Source organism: Haliotis cracherodii, unplaced genomic scaffold (genome assembly GCF_022045235.1).
Source record: "Haliotis cracherodii isolate W230 unplaced genomic scaffold, xgHalCrac1.p SCAF_9, whole genome shotgun sequence".
Classification (NCBI taxonomy): domain Eukaryota; kingdom Metazoa; phylum Mollusca; class Gastropoda; order Lepetellida; family Haliotidae; genus Haliotis; species Haliotis cracherodii.
In genome coordinates, this window is record NW_027266343.1 from 43,746,406 (window position 1) to 43,767,022 (window position 20,617).

Sequence of the window (20,617 nt, forward strand, 5' to 3'; positions counted from 1 at the left end):
CGTTGAAAAACCACTGAACTGTTTTTAAGTTATAGTTCAGAAAAGGATGGGAACGCAGGGGAAAGAGGAGTAGACATGATGAATCTCATGGTTGAAATATCAATAAAGCACAGCGAATTGCAGTGCCTCCCTACATCATGTACATTGTCAACATTTATCATTTACAAGGACTTGACTTCTAAATTTCAAATTATATAAAAGATATGAAAAGAAAGGTGTTAACACCAAGCAACAGTTGTGAGAACCTCCGACACTAGTCCCTCATACAGGGGAGGTAACCCTCCTGCTCCTCACCCTGGCACTGGTGTTGCCCTCCATCTCATCAACGATGTCCTTGATGTTCAACTCCAGCTTGGCCTTCTTCTTCGTCAGGTCCTGGTTCTCGCTCACCATCGTGTCCTTCTCATCCAGGATGGTCTGCATACGACTCTTCAGGTCCTTCAGGTCTCGGTTGATGGACTGAACACAAAAAGTGGGATTGTTTACTTGAAAACTTCAGACCTCACAATGCAGATATGAGTGAATGGAGCTTGATCCCACATACAGCAGTAACTCAACAGTATCTCAGTTGTTTAAGCTTACCAAGTGTGGTCAGGACTTGTGCCAGCAAACCAAAGTTCATGGTACTGTTAACATTAGACAAAATTCATGGTCCTGGGGTCCTTGACGTCTGTTGCTATAATACTTGAACCCATTAACTTTGAAACATTTGGGTCATGACAAGGACTTTCACGTTTGATTTCGAACACTTACCGTATTCGACGTAATAAGCGCCCCGCTCTAACAAGTGCCCATGGCGATATTTGCATATATATTGGCTAGTGAACAAACCCAAGAAGAATATATCTGTCGTATATAAACATTTCAGGCTGTCAGCATAAACCACGAAATTTTTCTTTTAACTCTGTTTTTTTCACCAAAATAATATTCTAATAAGAGCCCCCTATTTTTAATTTTGAGAGCGCCCTGGGCGCTTATTACGTCGAATACGGTATGTTCTACCAAGCAGTAAACACTTACCTTGACTTTGTCAGTTGCCTGTTGCTGACTATCCCGCAGTTTCTGGCTCATCTGTCCACTATTGTCACGCTTCTCTTGTAGCTGAAATATAGGGAGAAAGCTCCTACACTTTAGTCCACTGGCAGCTTGACACAGAGAGCATCATCATGACACCGCAAGCAGGACAACATAAAGGGGACTGCACCCATGAAGAGCGAGTGAGTATGATTTTATACCGCAATAACAGCGGGGGACACCAGAAAGGGCTTCACACATTGTACCATGTAGGGAATCAAACCCATGCCTTCAGCATGACGAGCGAACGCTTTAACCACTAGGCTACCCCGCCGCCAATCAGCATGGCTAGCAAACGTTTTAACCACTAGGGTACCCTGCCACCATTCAGCATGACGAGCGAACGTTTTAACCACTAGGGTACCCCGCCGCCAATCAGCATGACGAGCGAACGTTTTAACCACTAGGCTACCCTGCCCCTAGCGCACCCATGAAGATCCATGTTAGACTTATTATTTACAGTCACTGTCATATTGCTGAAATATTGCTCAGTGCGGCATTAAACCACTCTCCTACCCAGAGTTCCATGCGGCCGGCAGCCAGCTAGCATAGTACCTCTGCCACAGGCCAGCGCCATGTGACGATTCGTCACATCTTTCACAGTCCATTCAAGATATTGCATATGCTTTTCATCCGTTTCATGTTTGACAAGTCTACACATTTTCATAAACAAATGTCAAAGAATGGTTAACTTTCATTGAGAAAGTATGCAAATACGTAAAAATCTACTTGTTTTTGCGTAGTTATCCTATGTTTACATTGGTTGTACAGCTCCACGTGCTGTCATCGAAAGCCAACGGAGAGCTAGCGACACGGTCACTTTGATGCATAAATATATATTGTCATGCAACTCACTGTCGCAATTGTAGTAGCATATCTATATAGTTATGCAAAACAATATGTAAAGCGCCCCCAAATACTTGCATTAGTCCGTTCTCTACTGATTCCTGAAAAAGCGTGTTTGTTTACAAACAAGAGAAAAGTCCGATCACGTGATATGCAAATTGGCCTGTGGTAGTGGTGTTATGCTGAGTCACCACTGCGACGGAGTGTGGCATTAAACAACAAACAAACAAAGGACTGAGGTGATCAGCTTGTACATGCACAAAGACTTGGAACTACTTCTGTTACTTACACAAAGGTTAATCATCATTACCAGTATATATGTGTTTATTCCCTAGTCAATTCTACACAACAATCAGGCCTGAAACCATTGCTGGAGGTAGGACATAAAACTGAAAATATGCCACATTTCAACTTACTTCATCCAGTTTTTTTCTTGTGTCTCTCAACTCATGGTCATGGATGGTGTATTCAAGAGATCTGACAACAAAACAGAAAAACATTTACATCACTAATGACTAAAGTAATACATAAATTATTCAGACACATTATCTATGGGAGGAGGGGTTTCTGGTTTAACACTACAGTTATAATATGGGAGGAGGGGTTTCTGGGTTAACACTACAGTTATAACATGGGAAGAGTGGTTTCTGGGTTAACACTACAGTTATAACATGGGAGGAGGGGTTTCTGGGTTAACACTACAGTTATAACATGGGAGGAGGGGTTTCTGGGTTAACACTACAGTTAAAATATGGGAGGAGGGGTTTCTGGGTTAACACTACAGTTATAATATGGGAGGAGGGGTTTCTGGTTCACACTGTCCAGTTATAACATGGGAGAAGGGGTTTCTGGGTTAAAACTACAGTAAAATATGGGAGGAGGGGTTTCTTGGTTAACACTGCAGTAATAATATGGGAGATGGGGTTTCTGGGTTCACACTGTCCAGTTATAATGTGATGCAGACCTCCTCATCTTGTCCCACTTCTGGTACTCCTTCAACTCCTCCTTCTCAGATTCCAGGGTGTCCAGCCTCTCCTCGATGTACTTCAGCAGGTCGTTGATCTTCTCGCGCTTACCCTCTGACAACACATGAACAAGAGCCTGGCTTGACATAGTGCTGGATGCAAAATCACAGAAACTACCAACCTTACATTAAACAACAGTCTGTGTCTGAGTGTAGATTTCACTCTATGTTAAGGACTTCCACATAAACTTCTCATACACACACACATCTCAAAACAAACTTCCCGCCTCAAGTCTGACCAGAAAAACAAAAGATTTAACAAATGTTACTTCTATTACTTCTTGGGGTTGAGTCCCATCCAGGATTCAAAACCACTCTCAGAGTCAGGCATCCTAATCGCCAACACACAAAGTCAGCGCCCTAACCCACTTAGCCACCAAGACTTCCGCAAAACGGAAGTACGACAACTGGTAGTTTAGATCACGTACCTTGTGTACCCCTCTAATAAGTGTAAATAAACGATTGTAATCATGAACAAAGACCAACGCCATCAGGTTTGTTGGTTGGTTGGTTTGTTGCTTAACGCCGCACTCAGCAATATTCCAGCTATATGACGACGGTCTGTAAATAATCGAGTCTGGACCAGACAATCCAGTAATTGATATCATGAGCATCAATCAATGCACTTGGGATCAATGACATGCATCAACCAAGTCAGCGAGGCTGACTACCCGATCCCGTTATTCGCCTTTTACGACAAGCATAGTAGGCCTTTACAGCAAGCATGGGTTGGTGAAGACCTATTCTGACCCAGATCATTAAGGGTCCCAAGCCATCAAGGTATGATGACACACTAAGTCTGACCACCAAATCTATTTAGTCGCCTCTTACGACAAGTATAGGATGCTGGGGACCAATTCTAACCCAGAATCCCCACTGTGGTATATTACCTTGAATAAGGTGAGAGTGTGTTGGTTTTACAATAATTTTATTAATAGCATGACAGGGGACACCAAGAACAGGCTTCACACATTGTACCCATGTTGGCATCAAACTAGCGTCTTCGTTGTGGCAACAAAAGCTGTCACCACTGTGCTATCCATATGCCCAAATTTCATCACCATGGCTGATTGAACCCCTTTTTCCTGATATGACCTGCAGAAAAAATGTCTATAAAAACAAATAATGTATGCTCACCTGTTTCTCTTAGAATAATTTTACTTTCTTCTTTCCTTTCATCATAAACCTTGGTCCCTGCAACCTCTCTCAGCAGTTTGAGACGCTGTGAATCTGGGGCGGTGGCCATCTGGTTGATCTGAAACATAAGTTATTCTAGGTGAGAACCTGTCATAGTGGGCTCTTGGCCCCTCTAGCGTGTTGGAAAGAGAGTTTTGTTATCAAGCTGAATAAAAAACAAGTGGGCGTCTTAAATTCGAGATAGGGTCTGACAAAAGTCAGGTGATCAAAATAAGTAATGTTTTATTTGTTTACCAACCACAAAGAAAGATTTTCAATATATTACATTTGTTCAAATCCAATTTATGAAAAAAGCAAACAGCCTTTACCATGTATACAAAATCAAAGTCCCAGATTCAACTAAATTTGATCCAAGAACTTTCAAATGAAATCATTCTAAAACCATAATGGACATATGAAAACTGCAACAATACTGTCTCATCAATGTTCCTCCACATCACAACTGTTGCTGTATCTCACCTTTCCCTGTTTGACAATGTAGTACGGATTACTTCGGGAGAAGCCAGCACTCTCCAGCAGGTTCATCACATCAGTCTTACTGTAACATCATCACCGACATATAACATCCAGCAATAATTCTGTAAAGTTTCCGCCTTCAATTTATTTTTCTGATAATTGAATAAATAAGTTCATAAACATATTTTCAAGGACATACCACTTATCAGTCCATTATTAGCAAAAACTGGCGGTTTGAAGAATGGTTTTCTTGCTGAACTTACGTGACCATTTTCTTGTCGAGAAAATATTGATCCTTCTTTGAGCCAATGACTCTTCTCAATACAACTTCATCCTTGTCAATCTGAAATGAGCACTCATTATTCACTATTCTGTGTTGGGATGGCAATGATAAAATTTCTATAGATCCCATACTATAAACATGGTGAACTTTTCGCGTTACAAAAACCAGGCATTTTATAGTGCTAACCTTTTCATCACATTACGAGGAGCAAATTACAAATACAAATTGGATGATAATCGTCTTATTACAAATCCAGGTTTATATGTATTTTGAGCGAGTGAGGGAGTGAGTGAGCGGGAGAGAGAGTGAGCGTGCATGGTTTACGCCATTATTAGCAATATATTCCAGCAATATCACAGCAGGGAACACCTAACAGGGGCTTCACACATTGTACACATCAAACCTGGGTCTTCAGCATGATGAGTAATTGCTTTAACCACCAGGCTACCCAACCGCCAACACAACCAGTCAAGATCCGGGTTAGAATTGGTCACGGGATTGGGTGGTCAGACTTGCGGACTTGGTTGATGTATGTTATCATATCCCAATTGTGTAGATCAATGTTCATGATGTCAATCACTGGACAATTTGGTCTAACCTCGATTATTAACAGATCATCGTCAAATAGCTGAGTGAGCGGTTTAACAACAGACAAACCAGTAAAGGTTGAGGGTTGTACTGTACATACTGAGCAGCTATCATGGCCACCTGATTAACATATAACTCCCCTCTTTAACCAATCATATTCTATATTCTGTCCTTATCACAAAGGTTACCAAATTAATACATTAATTAAACACAAAGATATGTATACAAGAGTGTCACGTCCAAGTTAACTTACTGGAATTCGGTTGTCTGAGTTGTCGAAGATAATCTCGACGAAGGCGGTGATGACTCTGGGGCCCGTACCCTCGTGAAGCAAAGCCTGGCGCTGCTCCGGACGCATGTGACTGAACTCATCAGACAGCACAAACTGGATGGCTGAAAAATTCAATTTAATTGTGGGTTATTTTCACATTATCTCATCAAATCGCCGGAAATAATGTCAATGATATCACTTTCATTCTTAGATGAAAATGCTTACCTAATATGAATGCATTGTGACAGCCAGGGTATTTCCCAAATTTCAATTCTATGAATGCAATTTCTTTTTTACTAGTAAACTTTGTCTGTTATGACCCACACGATTGTTATATGTTCATTTGTTGTTGGGGCATGGGTTAGAATTATTGCATAAATCCTGTTACTGTCATAGGATAGAGATTGTCTTCATAGTGTTATAATATGAGAAAGCAGGGTGAATTTAAGTTGTAACTTAACAGTTTAACATATTTATTTGTGAATAAAGTGACAATTTTCTCACCATAAAAGAAGTTACTTTTTCCAGAGCCATTTCTTCCCACTGAAAGCAAAAACGCATGTTTCATTACCATTTTTACAAACATATAACTTACAACATCATTTTATCAAGCATTTAACAAAAGATATTTCAACATGTATTTCATTAAAATATTATTAGATTAAGAAGTAAATTTTCACTGAACATACTGAAAACACTAGAAAAGGTGTAATCTCACCAATAACATTGTGTTTTGGATGAAATGGTTCCACAACTGTCTGGTCCCGGTAACTTCGGAACCCTTGGATGACAAGCTGAAAAGAATATTGCAACATAATTGTTGTGGGCCTGTAAGCTCTAAGCATGACATCCTCATTACAGACCAGACTCTGATGATATTGCAATAGGTTCAACATACAACTTATTAGTAGCATTAAAACATTGAAGAATCAGTGTATGATTAGGCCTGTATCGCAATGAAAGTCCAGATGCTAGTTTGTTTGTTTTTTATTATGCTAGTTTACTGAAATTCGGGGTAGAACATTCATTCCCAAGTTACATAAAATATCTTCACAGTAAAGCACAATATCTTCGCAGTACACACTGTATCAGAACTAACTTAGGTACTTGAATACTCTTCAGTATTAGAATCCATGACCTTAAAACTAAGCGAAATTTGATGTTTATTTTTGTTTCATATGATGTCGATAGGTTAAATTGAGGCTGTTGCATTTATTTTAGAAGTGTCGCATCCGAGAATGGTCGTGGAAAGAAGCAGATAAAACAGATTGCATTTTATATACGTATGAGTATTTTATATCAAACAAAAGAGTGGTCGTAAAGAAAGACAACACCTCGTTCGTCAGTTTGCGTATGTCTCAGGGATTGATCGGCGTTTGCGATGCAATTCAAATCTTACAAAAATGACAGTTCAACAAACGTAGAAAATGCATATTACTTTACCTGTTTAATATACATGGTCGATCATCTACCGTTTACGGTTTAGATTATATACATTCGGCATTTGCAACAAAAGCAAACCCCAACAAATGGCGGCAAATTATAAATACATCGCTTGCAACATCCCGATTAACATCCGAATTTAGTCAAATGATACACTTCTTTGATATAGAGCTATCAAATATAAATGTCGTGTTACCGTATCAATAATTAAAATATATATCTAAACACGCGGTTTGTGTTTTTGTACATGATCCTATTTTTGTTGATGAGGTGTACGGCATTTCGACCAACGGGAACTCGCTAACCGTACTTATTATCTCGACTCGGCGAGCTCGTTGTATTTGTCCGAAGTATTCCGAATGCTTAACGAACTAAGGGACGTAACTTCAACCGGCTTATTTTCTCAGGCGCAGAGTGGGTAGCTTAGTCGTTTAAGAACTTTGCTCGTCACATCGAATACACAAGTTCGATTCTCTATGTGGGTAAAATGTGTAAAGTAAAATCGTGGAGTCACTTTTGTGATATTGCTGGAATATGTTTACTAACTCATTTTATCTTCTGGGGCACCTTTAAAATCAAACCTGACTCATTAAATCAGATTGAAATAAAGTTCACTTCACACTAAATATATCAGCAACTTGGTTTTAAAGAAAAATATAGTCCTACATAGTTGAAGTCAAATGCAGCTGGGGTAATATGAATTTATTGATAACTTATATTGATAATAATTACAGCGACATGGGTGATATATACCTTTACTGATTCTAACCCTGTACACAACAAAACAACAGGCCAGGTTAGCTAACGTATTAATTCGTTTTGTGGTAAAGGAGAAAATCACTCCCAAAGAGTCTTTCACTTTCAAACTGCTGTAATAGTTTTTCAGGGGCGAGTTAAACTCACTTTCAGACTTAACGAAAAACACGAGTATTGGTTTATTAGCTTCTCCTAAACTACAATAAGAATGATAAAAACATGACCCCAGTTACTTTTTGACCATGAGTATACGAGTTTATCACGGTTACTGCGAGTTTATATGCGAAGAAATACGGTAAGCATGTTAGACTTTGAGGTCGACAAATATAATATTCTATTTTTTCTTTAACACGGGGCGATTAATAACATTGCCCTTACATTCAAATAATTACAACTCTCACTGATTAACCTGTGCAAAAAATAAAAGTCACCCAACACAGATAACCCAATCAGATGAGGCGACCATGTGCACACTTATTGCATTGGTTGTATGCCAGATTGTAGTACATATAATACATAATCTACCACCTATTTTCTGAACAATGACCAATCGAAGCTTGTGCTTATGATAAGGTATACAAAGTCCACTCGCTATCGCATAACAGCGGCCCCAGTTAGGCGTAAGACAGGGAGAGCAGTCTCCCTCCATCCATTTACTGTAAAGATGCGCGTCCTCGCTGTGGTAGCCGTGGTGTTGTTCCAGTCGTGCCTGTCTCGCTGCTCAGACGATGGTAAGATTGGTTTTTTTTCACAAAATGAATTGAAAATAAGAAATGATATTGGTTTTCAAACCGTTTAATTGAACTGCACAATTCATTGCGGACGAAGTGCTACTTGCAAGGTTTATATCACTTGGCCCGATCCTAGATATAAATAGGTAGTTTTTACTTTGAATATACATGTATTACTTAAATGACTATGTATTTTGGGCTGTATGTCTATAACCGTATGTCTGTATTCCCTTTGAAACAGTATGGAAGCCACCCCATCAGTGGCAAGATATCTAGATGGATAACCGATCACTTTCATGCAATCAAATCACATAATATTATTTCTTTAACAATTTATTTATAAAGTACTAAGCAAAAGAAAGCATACACCAATGTTTGATGGTGACTGAAAATGAAACAAACACGAAATGGTTATTCGATCGTGATGTATTTGATACGGGTATCATGGTTGTGTTTTGAACCTTAAATTTTGCTGTTTTGCAGGCCGCAGTTTGCAAACTATCGTAACATTTTGATAACGTTTGTAACGTTTTGGTCAAATCTAATTTTCAAGTGCATAGTATCTTTTGCCCGGCAGTTTATTTAGATATGATTTACTCATATGATTGTACAAATCAACATTTTCTGTTTTAACTAGATAATTTTTACTGAAAGAACCATGCCGTCAAATATAGCGATTTCAGTAACAGCGAGAAACTGCTGACAGGGTACATCTTCCCGAGGCAAGTGTGTTAACTGACTATAAAAGTCCAGTTTCCAACCTTGCCGAACTAGGCTGGTACTAGGAGTTACAATTTGGCTAGACTAACGAGTCTATGCATAGTCCAATCAAAATCGCGCAACGAAATCGAAATCCAGTTCGTAAACTGTCGTGCAGATTTCCGTCGATTTCATGATTTGCAAAACATGTGCAGCACCAACTCGTTGTCAACAGATATTTTCCAAGTCTTTTCAGGTTTTGATCAAGGTGCTCACGTGATTTGATGCACTTCGAGATGTAAGACCCGTTTTATCACAATATAGATCTTGATTATCGATCAGATCGTCTTGACTGGGCGCCGCTATTTTGTTTGAAACACATGCAAATGATACGATAGGTGGAATCTGATTGGTCCATAGGAGAGGCTTAGAAGGGACATAACTCGTAATAACCACTGGTGGCGCTACGATCGAGCCCAGGAATTCCAGCCTAGTTCCGCAAGGGTGGAAACTGGACTTTAAAAGTCAGTTAACTCTCCTTGCCTCGGGAAGAGGGTCAGAGTAATAACTGACACGAGACGCACGTTATTTCTGTGATACCACTGTACAATGTGCATTCTTTTAAATAGTGATTTTCTTTCGTGTTTCATAACACATAATTTCTATTTTTCGAAAGTCCTGTTACACTGATTAAATCTCATACAAACAGGACCTGAAATATGGATCTCTTTTTTATTATTCGAAAATTGTCTTGCAGCTATTATTCAATGTTTACATTATACCACATAAAAGAGGTCTGTCATTACAAAAACACAACGTTATGTAGAGCAAGTGTCATCTGATTATATTACAGTACCTGACCCCGGTGAGTTACTGATAACAGAAACTGCGCGTTAACCCGCTCCAGGAGATGCTTCAAACGTCATCGGCATTGTTTTGTCGTTTTTAATTTCATCTGAAGAATGATTTTCAATAACATGTTGTTTTGTTTACATGTCGGTAAACTACATGTAAAACAATTACGGCCATACTTAATACTCTAAGAACCGAATTTTGTTTAAAATCAGTCCCCACTATAGATTTATTATTTTAGTGTTACGATTAGTAACTAACCTCAGCGTTCGTATTACCGTACAACTAGAAAAGTGACTGCAGGTCAACCGGTACGCGCACATACATTTGACATACATGCGATGCATTCAGATGCAGACACATGACACATAAATACACAACATCCCGGATCAAGAATGTTAAATGAAATATTTAATTGCTTTTATTAAATTTTAACCAACATTACCTCGTGGTTGTCCCGTCCACGTTGCATCACCTTAATTAAGCCTTTACAGACGTAAACGTTGTTGTTGATGATGGCGTTGTTGTTCATGATGTTGACGATGAAATCTTTCGTGATGTATGGGTTGGCAATGATGTTTACGTTAATGAACACGTTGATAACGTTTTTGTTGATGCCGTCGATGCTGTTGACGTTGCGTGTTGCAGGCTACGTCCCCTTGGTGAAGCAGCAGTACGCGGAGAAGATCAACAACCAGATCCGGGCCCAGATCACCCTGGAGCTCCAAGCCAGCTATCTCTACCAGGCCTATGTGAGTGTGTGTACCAGGCCTATGTGAGTGTGTGCCAGGCCTATGTGAGTGTGTGTACCAGGCCTATGTGAGTGTGTGTACCAGGCCTATGTGAGTGTGTGTACCAGGCCTATGTGAGTGTGTGTACCAGGCCTATGTGAGTGTGTATACCAGGCCTATGTGAGTGTGTGTACCAGGCCTATGTGAGTGTGTTTGTCGAGGTAGGGGCTTCACAGGTCAGCTACCTCTACCAGGCCTATGTGAGTGTGTCTACCAGGCCTACATGAGTGTGTGTACCAGGCCTATGTGAGTGTGTGTACCAGGCCCATGTGAGTGTGTGTGTCGAGGTAGGGGCTGCACAGGCCAGCTATCTCTACCAGGCCCATGTGAGTGTGTGTACCAGGCCTATGTGAGTGTATGTGTCGAGGTAGGGGCTGCAGACAGGCCAGCTATCTCTACCAGGCCTATGTGAGTGTGTGTACCAGGCCTATTCGAGTGTGTGTACCAGGCAATGTACCAATATTAGTATTTGACGTGATAGTTCTATAAATACACCTGGTGCTGCTGCAAAAGTCGTAACAAAAGCATCATTTGCCTCCTCCAGCGGTGTTGTATAAAAAAGTTACAACAGTAACACCTTTTATAACGACGTACACCATGTACACATCAACGTTCTCCTCCCTGAAGGCATCCTACTTCGACAGAGCTGACGTGGCGCTGCCTGGTTTCAAGAAGTTCTTCCTCCAGGCGTCCAAGGAGGAGAAGGAGCATGCTCAGATCCTCATCGATTACGTCAACAAGCGAGGGGGTTCGCTGCAGTTTGGTGACATCAAGGTATGATGGTCGGGAACAAAGACCAATCAAACAAATATTTATTTTATGTGTACCAATATTAAGTTAACAAGTAATTCATCACTTGTTCTTTTCAAACATGAATACAATCAGGCTTGAAGGACATCGTCACTGGAGACAATGAGCGACATTAGTTGCCATATGACATTCCTACATGTGGTTACAATTTGGAATAGCCAGCGGTAACCTTGACCTTGAAACATGGATCTCATTTTGACCTGTATGTACTGGTGTTTCAGCTGCTGGACGTGTGCGACACGATCAAGGACCTTTCTAAGACAGTGGACCTGAGCCGCAGAAGACAACAGACATGTGTAGGTGGCAACTAGTAACATACTGAATGTACTGAACACTGCATGCATCGCAATACAGCTGAACCATGGTGGTCTTAACCAGACAACCGGTGGTCGATAGCGTGAACAGCGAATCATGCCATCAGGTCACAAATGAGGACTGACCTTTCCAGAGGGTCACCAAACAAAGTAATATTTATACAATATTCATTGGTCAGCTCAATCTTAGATGTGAATAACCATTGGCTGTTTTATTCGCCTCTCCTATTACTGACTGCATTCGTCTTGCAAAGAGTGTCCCCAGCCCCCCATTGCCGGCCGTAAGAGGGAATTGGGGAACCCTGAAGATCCGGGGTAGAATAGGTCTTCAGCAACCCATCATTGCCGTAAGAGGGAATTGGGGAACCCTGAAGATCCGGGGTAGAATAGGTCTTCAGCAACCCACCCTTGTCGTAAGAGGCGACTAACGGGATCAGTGAGATAATGGGTGACTATTGTTCGTCACTGGAGACACCCAACCTTGTCGTAAAATGCAACTATGTTTGTCGTAAGAGGCAACTATGTTTGTCGTAAGAGGCAACTAACGGGATCAGTGAGATAATGGGTGACTATTGTTCGTCACTGGAGACACCCAACCTTGCCGTAAAAGGCAACTATGTTTGTCGTAAGAGGCGACTAACGGGGTCGGGTAGTCAGGCTCGCTGACTTGGTTGATGTTTGTCATCGATGCATGTCATCGTATCCCAGTTTCGAACATCGATGGTCATGATGTCAATCACTGGATTGTCTGGTCCAGACTCGATTATTTACAGACCGTTGTCATATGGCTGGTTATAAAGGGCGACGTTAAAGAATAAACAAATGCATATGTCAAGTCTGACACTGTTAAACGTCTGTTTACTGAGATGTCGTAAGGTCATTCATCCGTGTTTCAGATTTGCTACTTCGTGAGCCAGAAGAGACAGATGCTGAAGACGAAGCCAGACCCTTCCTGCATGGTAGGTGGCGGTAGTACTAGGAGCAGTGGTCGTAGTGGTAGTTGTATTAGTAGTACTTGTTGGTGTTTTAGTAGAATTTGTAACAATAATAGTCAAAAGTCAAAAGTCAATGTAATCTCATTTGTAATTACAATGGATGTAGTTAGTACATGTAGTAGTAGTAGTAGTAGTAGTAGTAGTAGTAGTAGTAGTAGTAGTAGTAGTAGTAGTAGTAGAAGTAGTAGTAGTAGTAGTGGCCAACCCCGCACAGACCGCCATGTGATCATTGCGTTTCATTGTTTACACTTAGAACCCCCGCAGTGACTGGAGGCACGGCCTGATGGCGATGGAAGACGCCCTGCTTATTGAGAGAAAAGTCAACTCGGAACTCCTTGATCTTCACGATATCGCTTCATCAGGACCAACAAAAGACCCCCATGTAAGATTTTACATATTTTAATCTTATTTATAAAAAAATTACATTGCCTCGTATGCTACAGTCGTTACTTAAATTGATATTGTTTGAACTATAAAACATATGAAACGTATCTACTGGACCCCCTCACGCCCTAAATGGTTTAGGCTTGAGTATGTGGCCCTTCATTATTTGACCTCGTCACGGCCCTGAAGGGTTTAGTCTTGAACGAAGACTATTGTAACCCACTCACGGCCCTGACAGATTTAGTCTTGATTTGAAACCCCCCCCCCCCACCCCACCACCCCCACCCCCCACCCCCACCCCCCCCAACCCCCCACCCCCCACGGCCCTGTAAGGGTTTAGTCTTGACCATTGTACCTCGTCGCCGCCCTGTAGGGTTTAGTCTTGACTGTTGTGCCCCTCACGGCCCTGAAGCGTTAAGTCTTGACTCAAGACTGTTGTAACCCTCTCACGGCCCTGAAAGATTTAGTCTTGATTGAAACCCCCCCTCACGGCCCTGTACGGGTTTGGTCTTGACCATTGTACCTCGTCGCCGCCCTGTAGGGTTTAGTCTTGACTGTTGTGCCCCTCACGGCCCTGAGGGTTTTTTTCTTTGTTGAAGCCCCTGTCACTGACCTGTAGGGTTTAGTCTTGACTGTTGTGCCCCTAACGACCCTGAAGGGTTTAGTCTTGACTGTTGTGCCCCTCACGGCTTTGTAGTGTTTAGTCTTGACTATTGTAACCCTCTTACGGCTCTGAAAGGTCTAGTCTTGATTGAAGCCCCTGTCACTGACCTGTAGGGTTTAGTCTTGACCATTTGACCTCGTCACGGTCCTGTAGGGTTTAGTCTTGATTGAAACCCCCTCACTGCCCAACAGGGCTTAGTCTTGACTGTTGTGTTCCTCACGGACCTGAAAGATCTAGTCTTGACTATTACCCCTTCCATACACACGGGGCTCTGTTTGGTTCAGTCTTGACCGTTGAGCCTCGTTACGGCTCTACTTGATCTCGTCTCCACTGTTGGATCCGTTCCAGTTGAAAGCAGATTTCTCACGTATTTTTCCGTATTTCAGCTGACACACACCTTGGAGCACATCTACCTCGAGGAACAGGTGGAATCTATTAAGAAGTTCGGAGACTACGTCGCCCAACTCTCCAGATTCACTGACGACTACCGTCTCGGCGAATACCTCTTCGACAAGTCGCTGCAGTAACAGTATATCCTGTGATCGGGCTAATGAAAAAATAGCTTCTCTGATAAATGCCATGCCCGTGCAAAGTAATCTGTATTGTCATTCTTGTAGGAGTGGGTGTTATTATATCTGAATAAAATTTTAGAATCTGGTACCTGAGTTTATGTTTGAAGCTAATGTTGCACCTGCACACTGGTATATACTGGAGGGTGGAAATGCTACCATTCACATCGGCAGTGGGCGGGGATCTTCACTAGGTACAATGGGTGACTATTGTTCGTCACTGGAGACAGTGGGTGACTTTAGTTGATCAGTGAGACAATGGGTGACTATTGTTCGTCACTGGAGACAATGGGTGGCTATTGTTGATCACTGAGACAATCAAATGGATTACTTTAGTTGATCAATGAGACAATGGGTGACTATAGTTGATCAGTGAGACAATTGGTGACTATTTTCGTCACAGGAGACAATGGGTGACTATTGTTGATCACTGAGACAATCAAATGGATTACTTTAGTTGATCAATGAGATAATGGGGGACTATAGTTGATGAGTGAGACAATGGGTGACTATTGTTGATCACTGAGACAATCAAATGGATTACTTTAGTTGATCAATGAGACAATGGGTGACTATTGTTCGTCACTGGAGACAATGGGTGACTATTGTTGATCACTGAGACAATCTAATGGATTACTTTAGTTGATCAATGAGACCATGGGTGACTATAGTTGATCAGTGAGACACTGGGTGATTATTGTTCGTCACTGGAGACAAAAGGTGGCTATAGCTGATCACTGAGACAATGGGTGACTATAGTTGACCACTGAGACAATCAAATGGATTACTGGAGACAATGGGTGACTATAGTTGACCACTGAGACAATCAAATGGATTACTTTAGTCAATGAGACAATGGGTGACTATAGTTGATCAATGCATACAAAATAATATTAAAAAAAACTTTGGTATGACAATATCTTTACACAAGCCTTCATGTTGTCCAACATAGATCTACAAATATTCAAAATCTTCCCATAACAAATAATCAAAAACTTCCCACCTGAACCCAATTTATTTCAGTAAATATACCCACTAAGTCCTGTTTGGGACAGTCCAGTTTATAGATGGGTGCTGACCTTATCTATCCCTATCCCATTGTCTGACCGATGGGACATCTTGCTAAAGGGAACAGCCTACAAACACTACTGGAATAGAGGAATCGCTGCCAGGGTGAATCTAAAATGCAAACTCATCTCTATGCAAATGCGGATCGTCAGTCTGTAGGGAAACACGGGACCAGCTTATTCTGCTTTCGTTTAATTACTGCAACTCGTAAATATCGTACTGCAAATATAAAATTTTGTTGTGTCGTTAGGTTAAGGTTGTTTTTTTACGAATTTTACGAGATTTTAGTACGATTACGATAAATAAGTTTTAATTTATGCTGATCATTTTATTTTTACAGTGTATGATAACCTTTTAAGATAAAAATGTGACTCATCTCACTTTTACGAAAGTTGTTTTAGCTCTATAAGGCTAAACAGTAGACCCCAATAGGACTCTCTTTCCTGGATGCTGCCTCATACACACTTTCATAGCTTGCCTCCCAGTCAGGCGTTGTTCTAGGCTCCATTTGCAGGGGTGGGGTAGCCTAGTGGTTAAAGCGTTCGCTCGTCACGCTGAAGACCCGGGTTCGATTACCCACATGGGTACAATGCGTGAAGCCCTTTTCTGGTGTCCCCCGCCGTGATACTGCTAAAAGCGGCGTAAAACTAAACTCACTCACTGAAGGCTCCAATTGGATCTTTATTTTGTAGATACATATTTTCAAATACGATATCATTATTTCTTAGACTAAATGTCTTAAGCTTCCGTTGCACAGTAGTTTATTATGAACGGTTAAGAAGGAATAAACTTATCATAACTTGTATTTTACGCCAAACAAATCTTAGTAATTTTAATACCACCTGCTTAAGCAGCCAGCGTTAGTTAAAACGTCAAAATACGTGAATACATTTTTCACTTAAAACTGATTGCATATCCACATTTCAAAACGGGCTCAGTGAAATTACTATCCGCGTTCAGGGACGACATCGTGATTGGCCGGCCCTTCTATGACGTCACAGGCTTGACGACGTCGTCGCCCCAAGTCATTCGCATGCATGGAGACGACAGCATGGCGCAGTCAGTGATGTTGCGTTTGGGCATATACGGTCATTGCCGCGTCCCATGTCAGTATGTCGCAATGACGCTACGACTGTTTACTTCAACTTGCAGACACTGAGAATGGGGTGTATTGATAGCCGCGTGGGTCCGGCCCCAACGGCAGACAAAGAGAAGCCGGGGCTCAAGTCGGAGTCCAGATTCTCTAGGTCTAAGAAGCTGTTTAGGTCGAAGACAAAGACAGTCCCAAAGGATAAAACTACTGTTTTCTTGGCAATTGACCATAGCGGTCAATTGTCTCAGAAATTCGAACCAAAGAAGAAGAAAGAAGTCTATCGCCGCTCATGCATGCAGTCTGTGATGGCTGACCCCAAGACTCTGAAGCTGACGCCCTTCGGCTTTACACGTCGGGATGTCATGCCACCAATAGAGAAAGAGGAGGAGGTTGAGGTCACTGTAGTGTACACCGTTTGGGACAGCCAGATTATCATCGACCCTGACCACGTGTCCCGAGACGATGGATTCCGTGTCGTCGAGAGGACGTTCCTGGTGCCAAAGTCTGACAATTCGGCACGCAGGATCGTCAACGGCCTGAGAGTTGTTGCAGAGGAGGACGCTAAGGAGAAGAGGAGGGAGAAGGCGGAGAAGAAGAAGAAGAAGGAGGAGAGGAAGGTGAAGTAGCAGATTTCGTGATGCTGTACAGGGTCTGGCCGATCCATTCGGGCACTGAGATCCCAGAAACTGCACTCTCCAACAAAGACCGACTCAAGATCACAGAACGGATGCGCGATACCTTGTACATTGAACGCGCACAATTAATTTAGACATCCTTGTTTACTCAAAATTTTGAGATTTGGCTTCATGAACTTGATCAATGTGCATCAGCCTCTACAAATGAGGAACCGGGCCTCTTTATGTGTATCTCCAGTTGAACTATCATGTTGGAACTATAGAATGGTAGTGCAACTTGTGCCCCAGAAGCGAATATCTTAGCAGTATGTGGACTATACAAATGAGGTAATGGACCTCTAAGTTTGTGCAATCTTGTGATCTTGTGAAAGACACAAAACATAGCAAGATGTGAATGTGACTACCCTTATTTTGCCACTACTGATGATTATATGGACAACCCCTGGTTCTGTGTGAGGCCGATAGTGTTTAATAGGATAATGGAGTATATTCATCCTTTGTGGAAGGACACACCAATAACTCAATAGGAGAATACTCTAACACGATTTGCCCTCAACACAACTAAAGCCAATAGGCGTAGGTGCTGTTTGTGACACCATATGATGCAAGAATATGAGAGCTGAAGACATCATTATAGCATTATGAACTGTGAAAGGACACTTTGAACTTGAACTCTCAGATTTTAATGATTTGATTAAACCGTCTGAAGTTTTACATGATGTGTTTGTCAGCTATATTTTTTTTATAGCATTATGTACTGTGAAAGGACACTGTGAAATGAGATTTAAATGTTTGAATAACTTTGAGCCTCTATTAAACAGGAGATGAGTGAGTGAGTATATTTTTACGACGCTTCTAGCAATATTCCAGCAATATCACGGCGGGGGACACCAGAAATGGGCTTCACACATTGAACCCGGGTCTTCGGTGTGACGAGCGAACGCTTTAACCACGAAGCTACCCGACCGCCCCTAAACAGGAGATGAATGTTTTCTGTTGTGATGGTTCTATTGTAAAGTCGTGATTAAATGATTAAGGAAACTGAATAAGTTGATATACTGGTGATGTTTAACATTTACCTTGGATTGATATAATCCTGCTTAAACAGAACGGTGTGGCATAGTCTGCTCTTGCAACGATACACAATACGCCTCAAAACGATGCCTGGATTAATCTGTTAGCCTCTCGATGAATTAGGTTTCAGGTTTTGGAGAATACTCCTTCCAGATAGAACGAAGAATTATGTATACCATACATATATCGTTTTGACAAATACGCTTTGAGGCTTGTGCGAGTCTCGTGTAGCTCTTGTATGGGAAAATAGGGATTGTGTGCAGCATGTTGAGTCATTGATTACCGAACATATATGCGTCTGTTTTAGTTTAAACAATTATGAAAACTATGAAAAAGACCTACAAAATATAAGTAAGGTGCACACAAACATCCATGCTATCTAATCGAACATCACTGGTGGGGCGGCTAAGGCGAAGATTGTGCACCTTTAGTTAAAAGCACCAAAACTTGGCACACTTCTACAAAGTCCTACATTCAGAAACGGCCCATGTCTGTACAGTCCTACATTCAGACACTGTCCATGTCTGTACAGTCCTACATTCAGACACTGTCCATGTATGTACAGTCCTACATTCAGACACTGTCCATGTATGTTTAGACCTACATTCAGACACTGTCCATGTATGTACAGTCCTACATTCAGACACTGTCCATGTATGTACAGTCCTACATTCAGACACTGTCCATGTATGTACAGTCCTACATTCAGACACTGTCCATGTATGTTTAGACCTACATTCAGATACTGTCCATGTATGTACAGTCCTACATTCAGACACTGTCCATGTATGTACAGTCCTACATTCAGACACTGTCCATGTATGTACAGTCCTACATTCAGACACTGTCCATGTATGTACAGTCCTACATTCAGACACTGTCCATGTATGTACAGTCCTACATTCAGACACTGTCCATGTATGTACAGTCCTACATTCAGACACTGTCCATGTATGTACAGTCCTACATTCAGACACTGTCCATGTCTGTACAGTCCTACATTCAGACACTGTCCATGTATGTACAGTCCTACATTCAGACACTGTCCATGTATGTACACTCCTACATTCAGACACTGTCCATGTATGTACAGTCCTACATTCAGACACTGTCCATGTATGTACAGTCCTACATTCAGACACTGTCCATGTATGTACACTCCTACATTCAGACACTGTCCATGTATGTACAGTCCTACATTCAGATACTGTCTATGTACGTACCGTCCTACATTCAGACACTGTCCATGTATGTACAGTCCTACATTCAGACACTGTCCATGTATGTACAGTCCTACATTCAGACACTGTCCATGTATGTACACTCCTACATTCAGACAATGTCCATGTATGTACAGTCCTACATTCAGACACTGTCCATGTACGTACCGTCCTACATTCAGACACTGTCCATGTATGTGCAATCCTAAATTCAGATATTGACAGTGTTTCCAGTCCTAAATTTAGATTCTGGTTTGTAAATCAAGCCGACGTAATATGTCGGCTTAACCTTTCTGAAAAGATAAAATATCTTAATACCTATTATCGATACACCAATCTTAAGTAAGCATCGCCGTAACAAGCTTATGAAAATATAACATGTACAACAGTCATTTAAAAAGGTATGCCAAGGAAAACGAAAATTCAGAAGGTATATACATATATGTAGTATTATATATTTTAGTTTAATATTAAGCGCTTTTACTACATAAGGTTCAACATGAGACAATCACCTGGTGAAGTAATAAGCACGCTCTCCGAAACGTGGTGTTCCTCATAATAAAAGAAGTTGATATCAATAAATTATCTTCCTTTTGTGTATCACTTCTAAATGCCTCTCAAAGACTCAACATTGGACAGTTATCGTTGTTTTCATGCATAATTGTATCTTATCGAGCCTGGTGTTTATTCGGTTAAACACGGTCTATGTGCATCATCCCAACACCCATAACGACTTGCAACTGGTTTGGACAATGCGATACGCTATCAGGATGACCAGCT

General features: G+C 41.3%; 3 protein-coding genes across 3 annotated transcripts in view; 2 read left to right on the plus strand and 1 right to left on the minus strand.

Annotated features, from left to right (window-relative positions):
- LOC139452184 (structural maintenance of chromosomes protein 3-like) overlaps positions 1-7,271 on the minus strand; it is a 36,706-nt gene extending 29,435 nt beyond the window's left edge. The window contains exons 1-11 of the mRNA XM_071233546.1: positions 7,183-7,271; positions 6,458-6,533; positions 6,244-6,282; positions 5,722-5,861; positions 4,861-4,940; positions 4,601-4,679; positions 4,082-4,199; positions 2,885-2,999; positions 2,337-2,397; positions 1,021-1,101; positions 295-459 (exon numbers count right to left, since the gene is read on the minus strand). Coding sequence (XP_071089647.1) covers positions 295-459; positions 1,021-1,101; positions 2,337-2,397; positions 2,885-2,999; positions 4,082-4,199; positions 4,601-4,679; positions 4,861-4,940; positions 5,722-5,861; positions 6,244-6,282; positions 6,458-6,533; positions 7,183-7,197 — 969 coding nt within the window. The 5' untranslated portion in view covers positions 7,198-7,271. The remainder of the gene's footprint in view (positions 1-294; positions 460-1,020; positions 1,102-2,336; positions 2,398-2,884; positions 3,000-4,081; positions 4,200-4,600; positions 4,680-4,860; positions 4,941-5,721; positions 5,862-6,243; positions 6,283-6,457; positions 6,534-7,182) is intronic.
- A 1,265-nt stretch (positions 7,272-8,536) lies between these two features.
- LOC139452257 (yolk ferritin-like) lies at positions 8,537-14,836 on the plus strand. Its single transcript, XM_071233655.1, has 7 exons — positions 8,537-8,669; positions 10,869-10,972; positions 11,639-11,785; positions 12,043-12,117; positions 13,032-13,094; positions 13,384-13,512; positions 14,565-14,836. The coding sequence occupies exons 1-7, from the start codon at positions 8,603-8,605 to the stop codon at positions 14,703-14,705; spliced, it is 726 nt and encodes a 241-aa protein (XP_071089756.1). The 5' UTR covers positions 8,537-8,602; the 3' UTR covers positions 14,706-14,836.
- A 4,532-nt stretch (positions 14,837-19,368) lies between these two features.
- On the plus strand, positions 19,369-20,046 carry LOC139451900 (uncharacterized). Its single transcript, XM_071233191.1, has one exon. It carries the CDS (start codon positions 19,369-19,371, stop codon positions 20,044-20,046), a length of 678 nt encoding a protein of 225 aa, XP_071089292.1.
- The last annotated feature ends 571 nt before the right edge of the window (positions 20,047-20,617 follow it).

Excerpts from the sequence above, each read along its gene's own strand:
- LOC139452257 (XM_071233655.1), top strand. The coding sequence starts at position 8,603 with ATGCGCGTCCTCGCTGTGGTAGCCGTGGTGTTGTTCCAGTCGTGCCTG. Across the intron at positions 8,670-10,868 it reads GTCTCGCTGCTCAGACGATG|GCTACGTCCCCTTGGTGAAG; the intron begins GTAAGATTGGTT and ends TGCGTGTTGCAG. Across the intron at positions 12,118-13,031 it reads GCAGAAGACAACAGACATGT|ATTTGCTACTTCGTGAGCCA; the intron begins GTAGGTGGCAAC and ends TCCGTGTTTCAG.
- LOC139451900 (XM_071233191.1), top strand. The coding sequence starts at position 19,369 with ATGTATGTACAGTCCTACATTCAGACACTGTCCATGTATGTACAGTCC.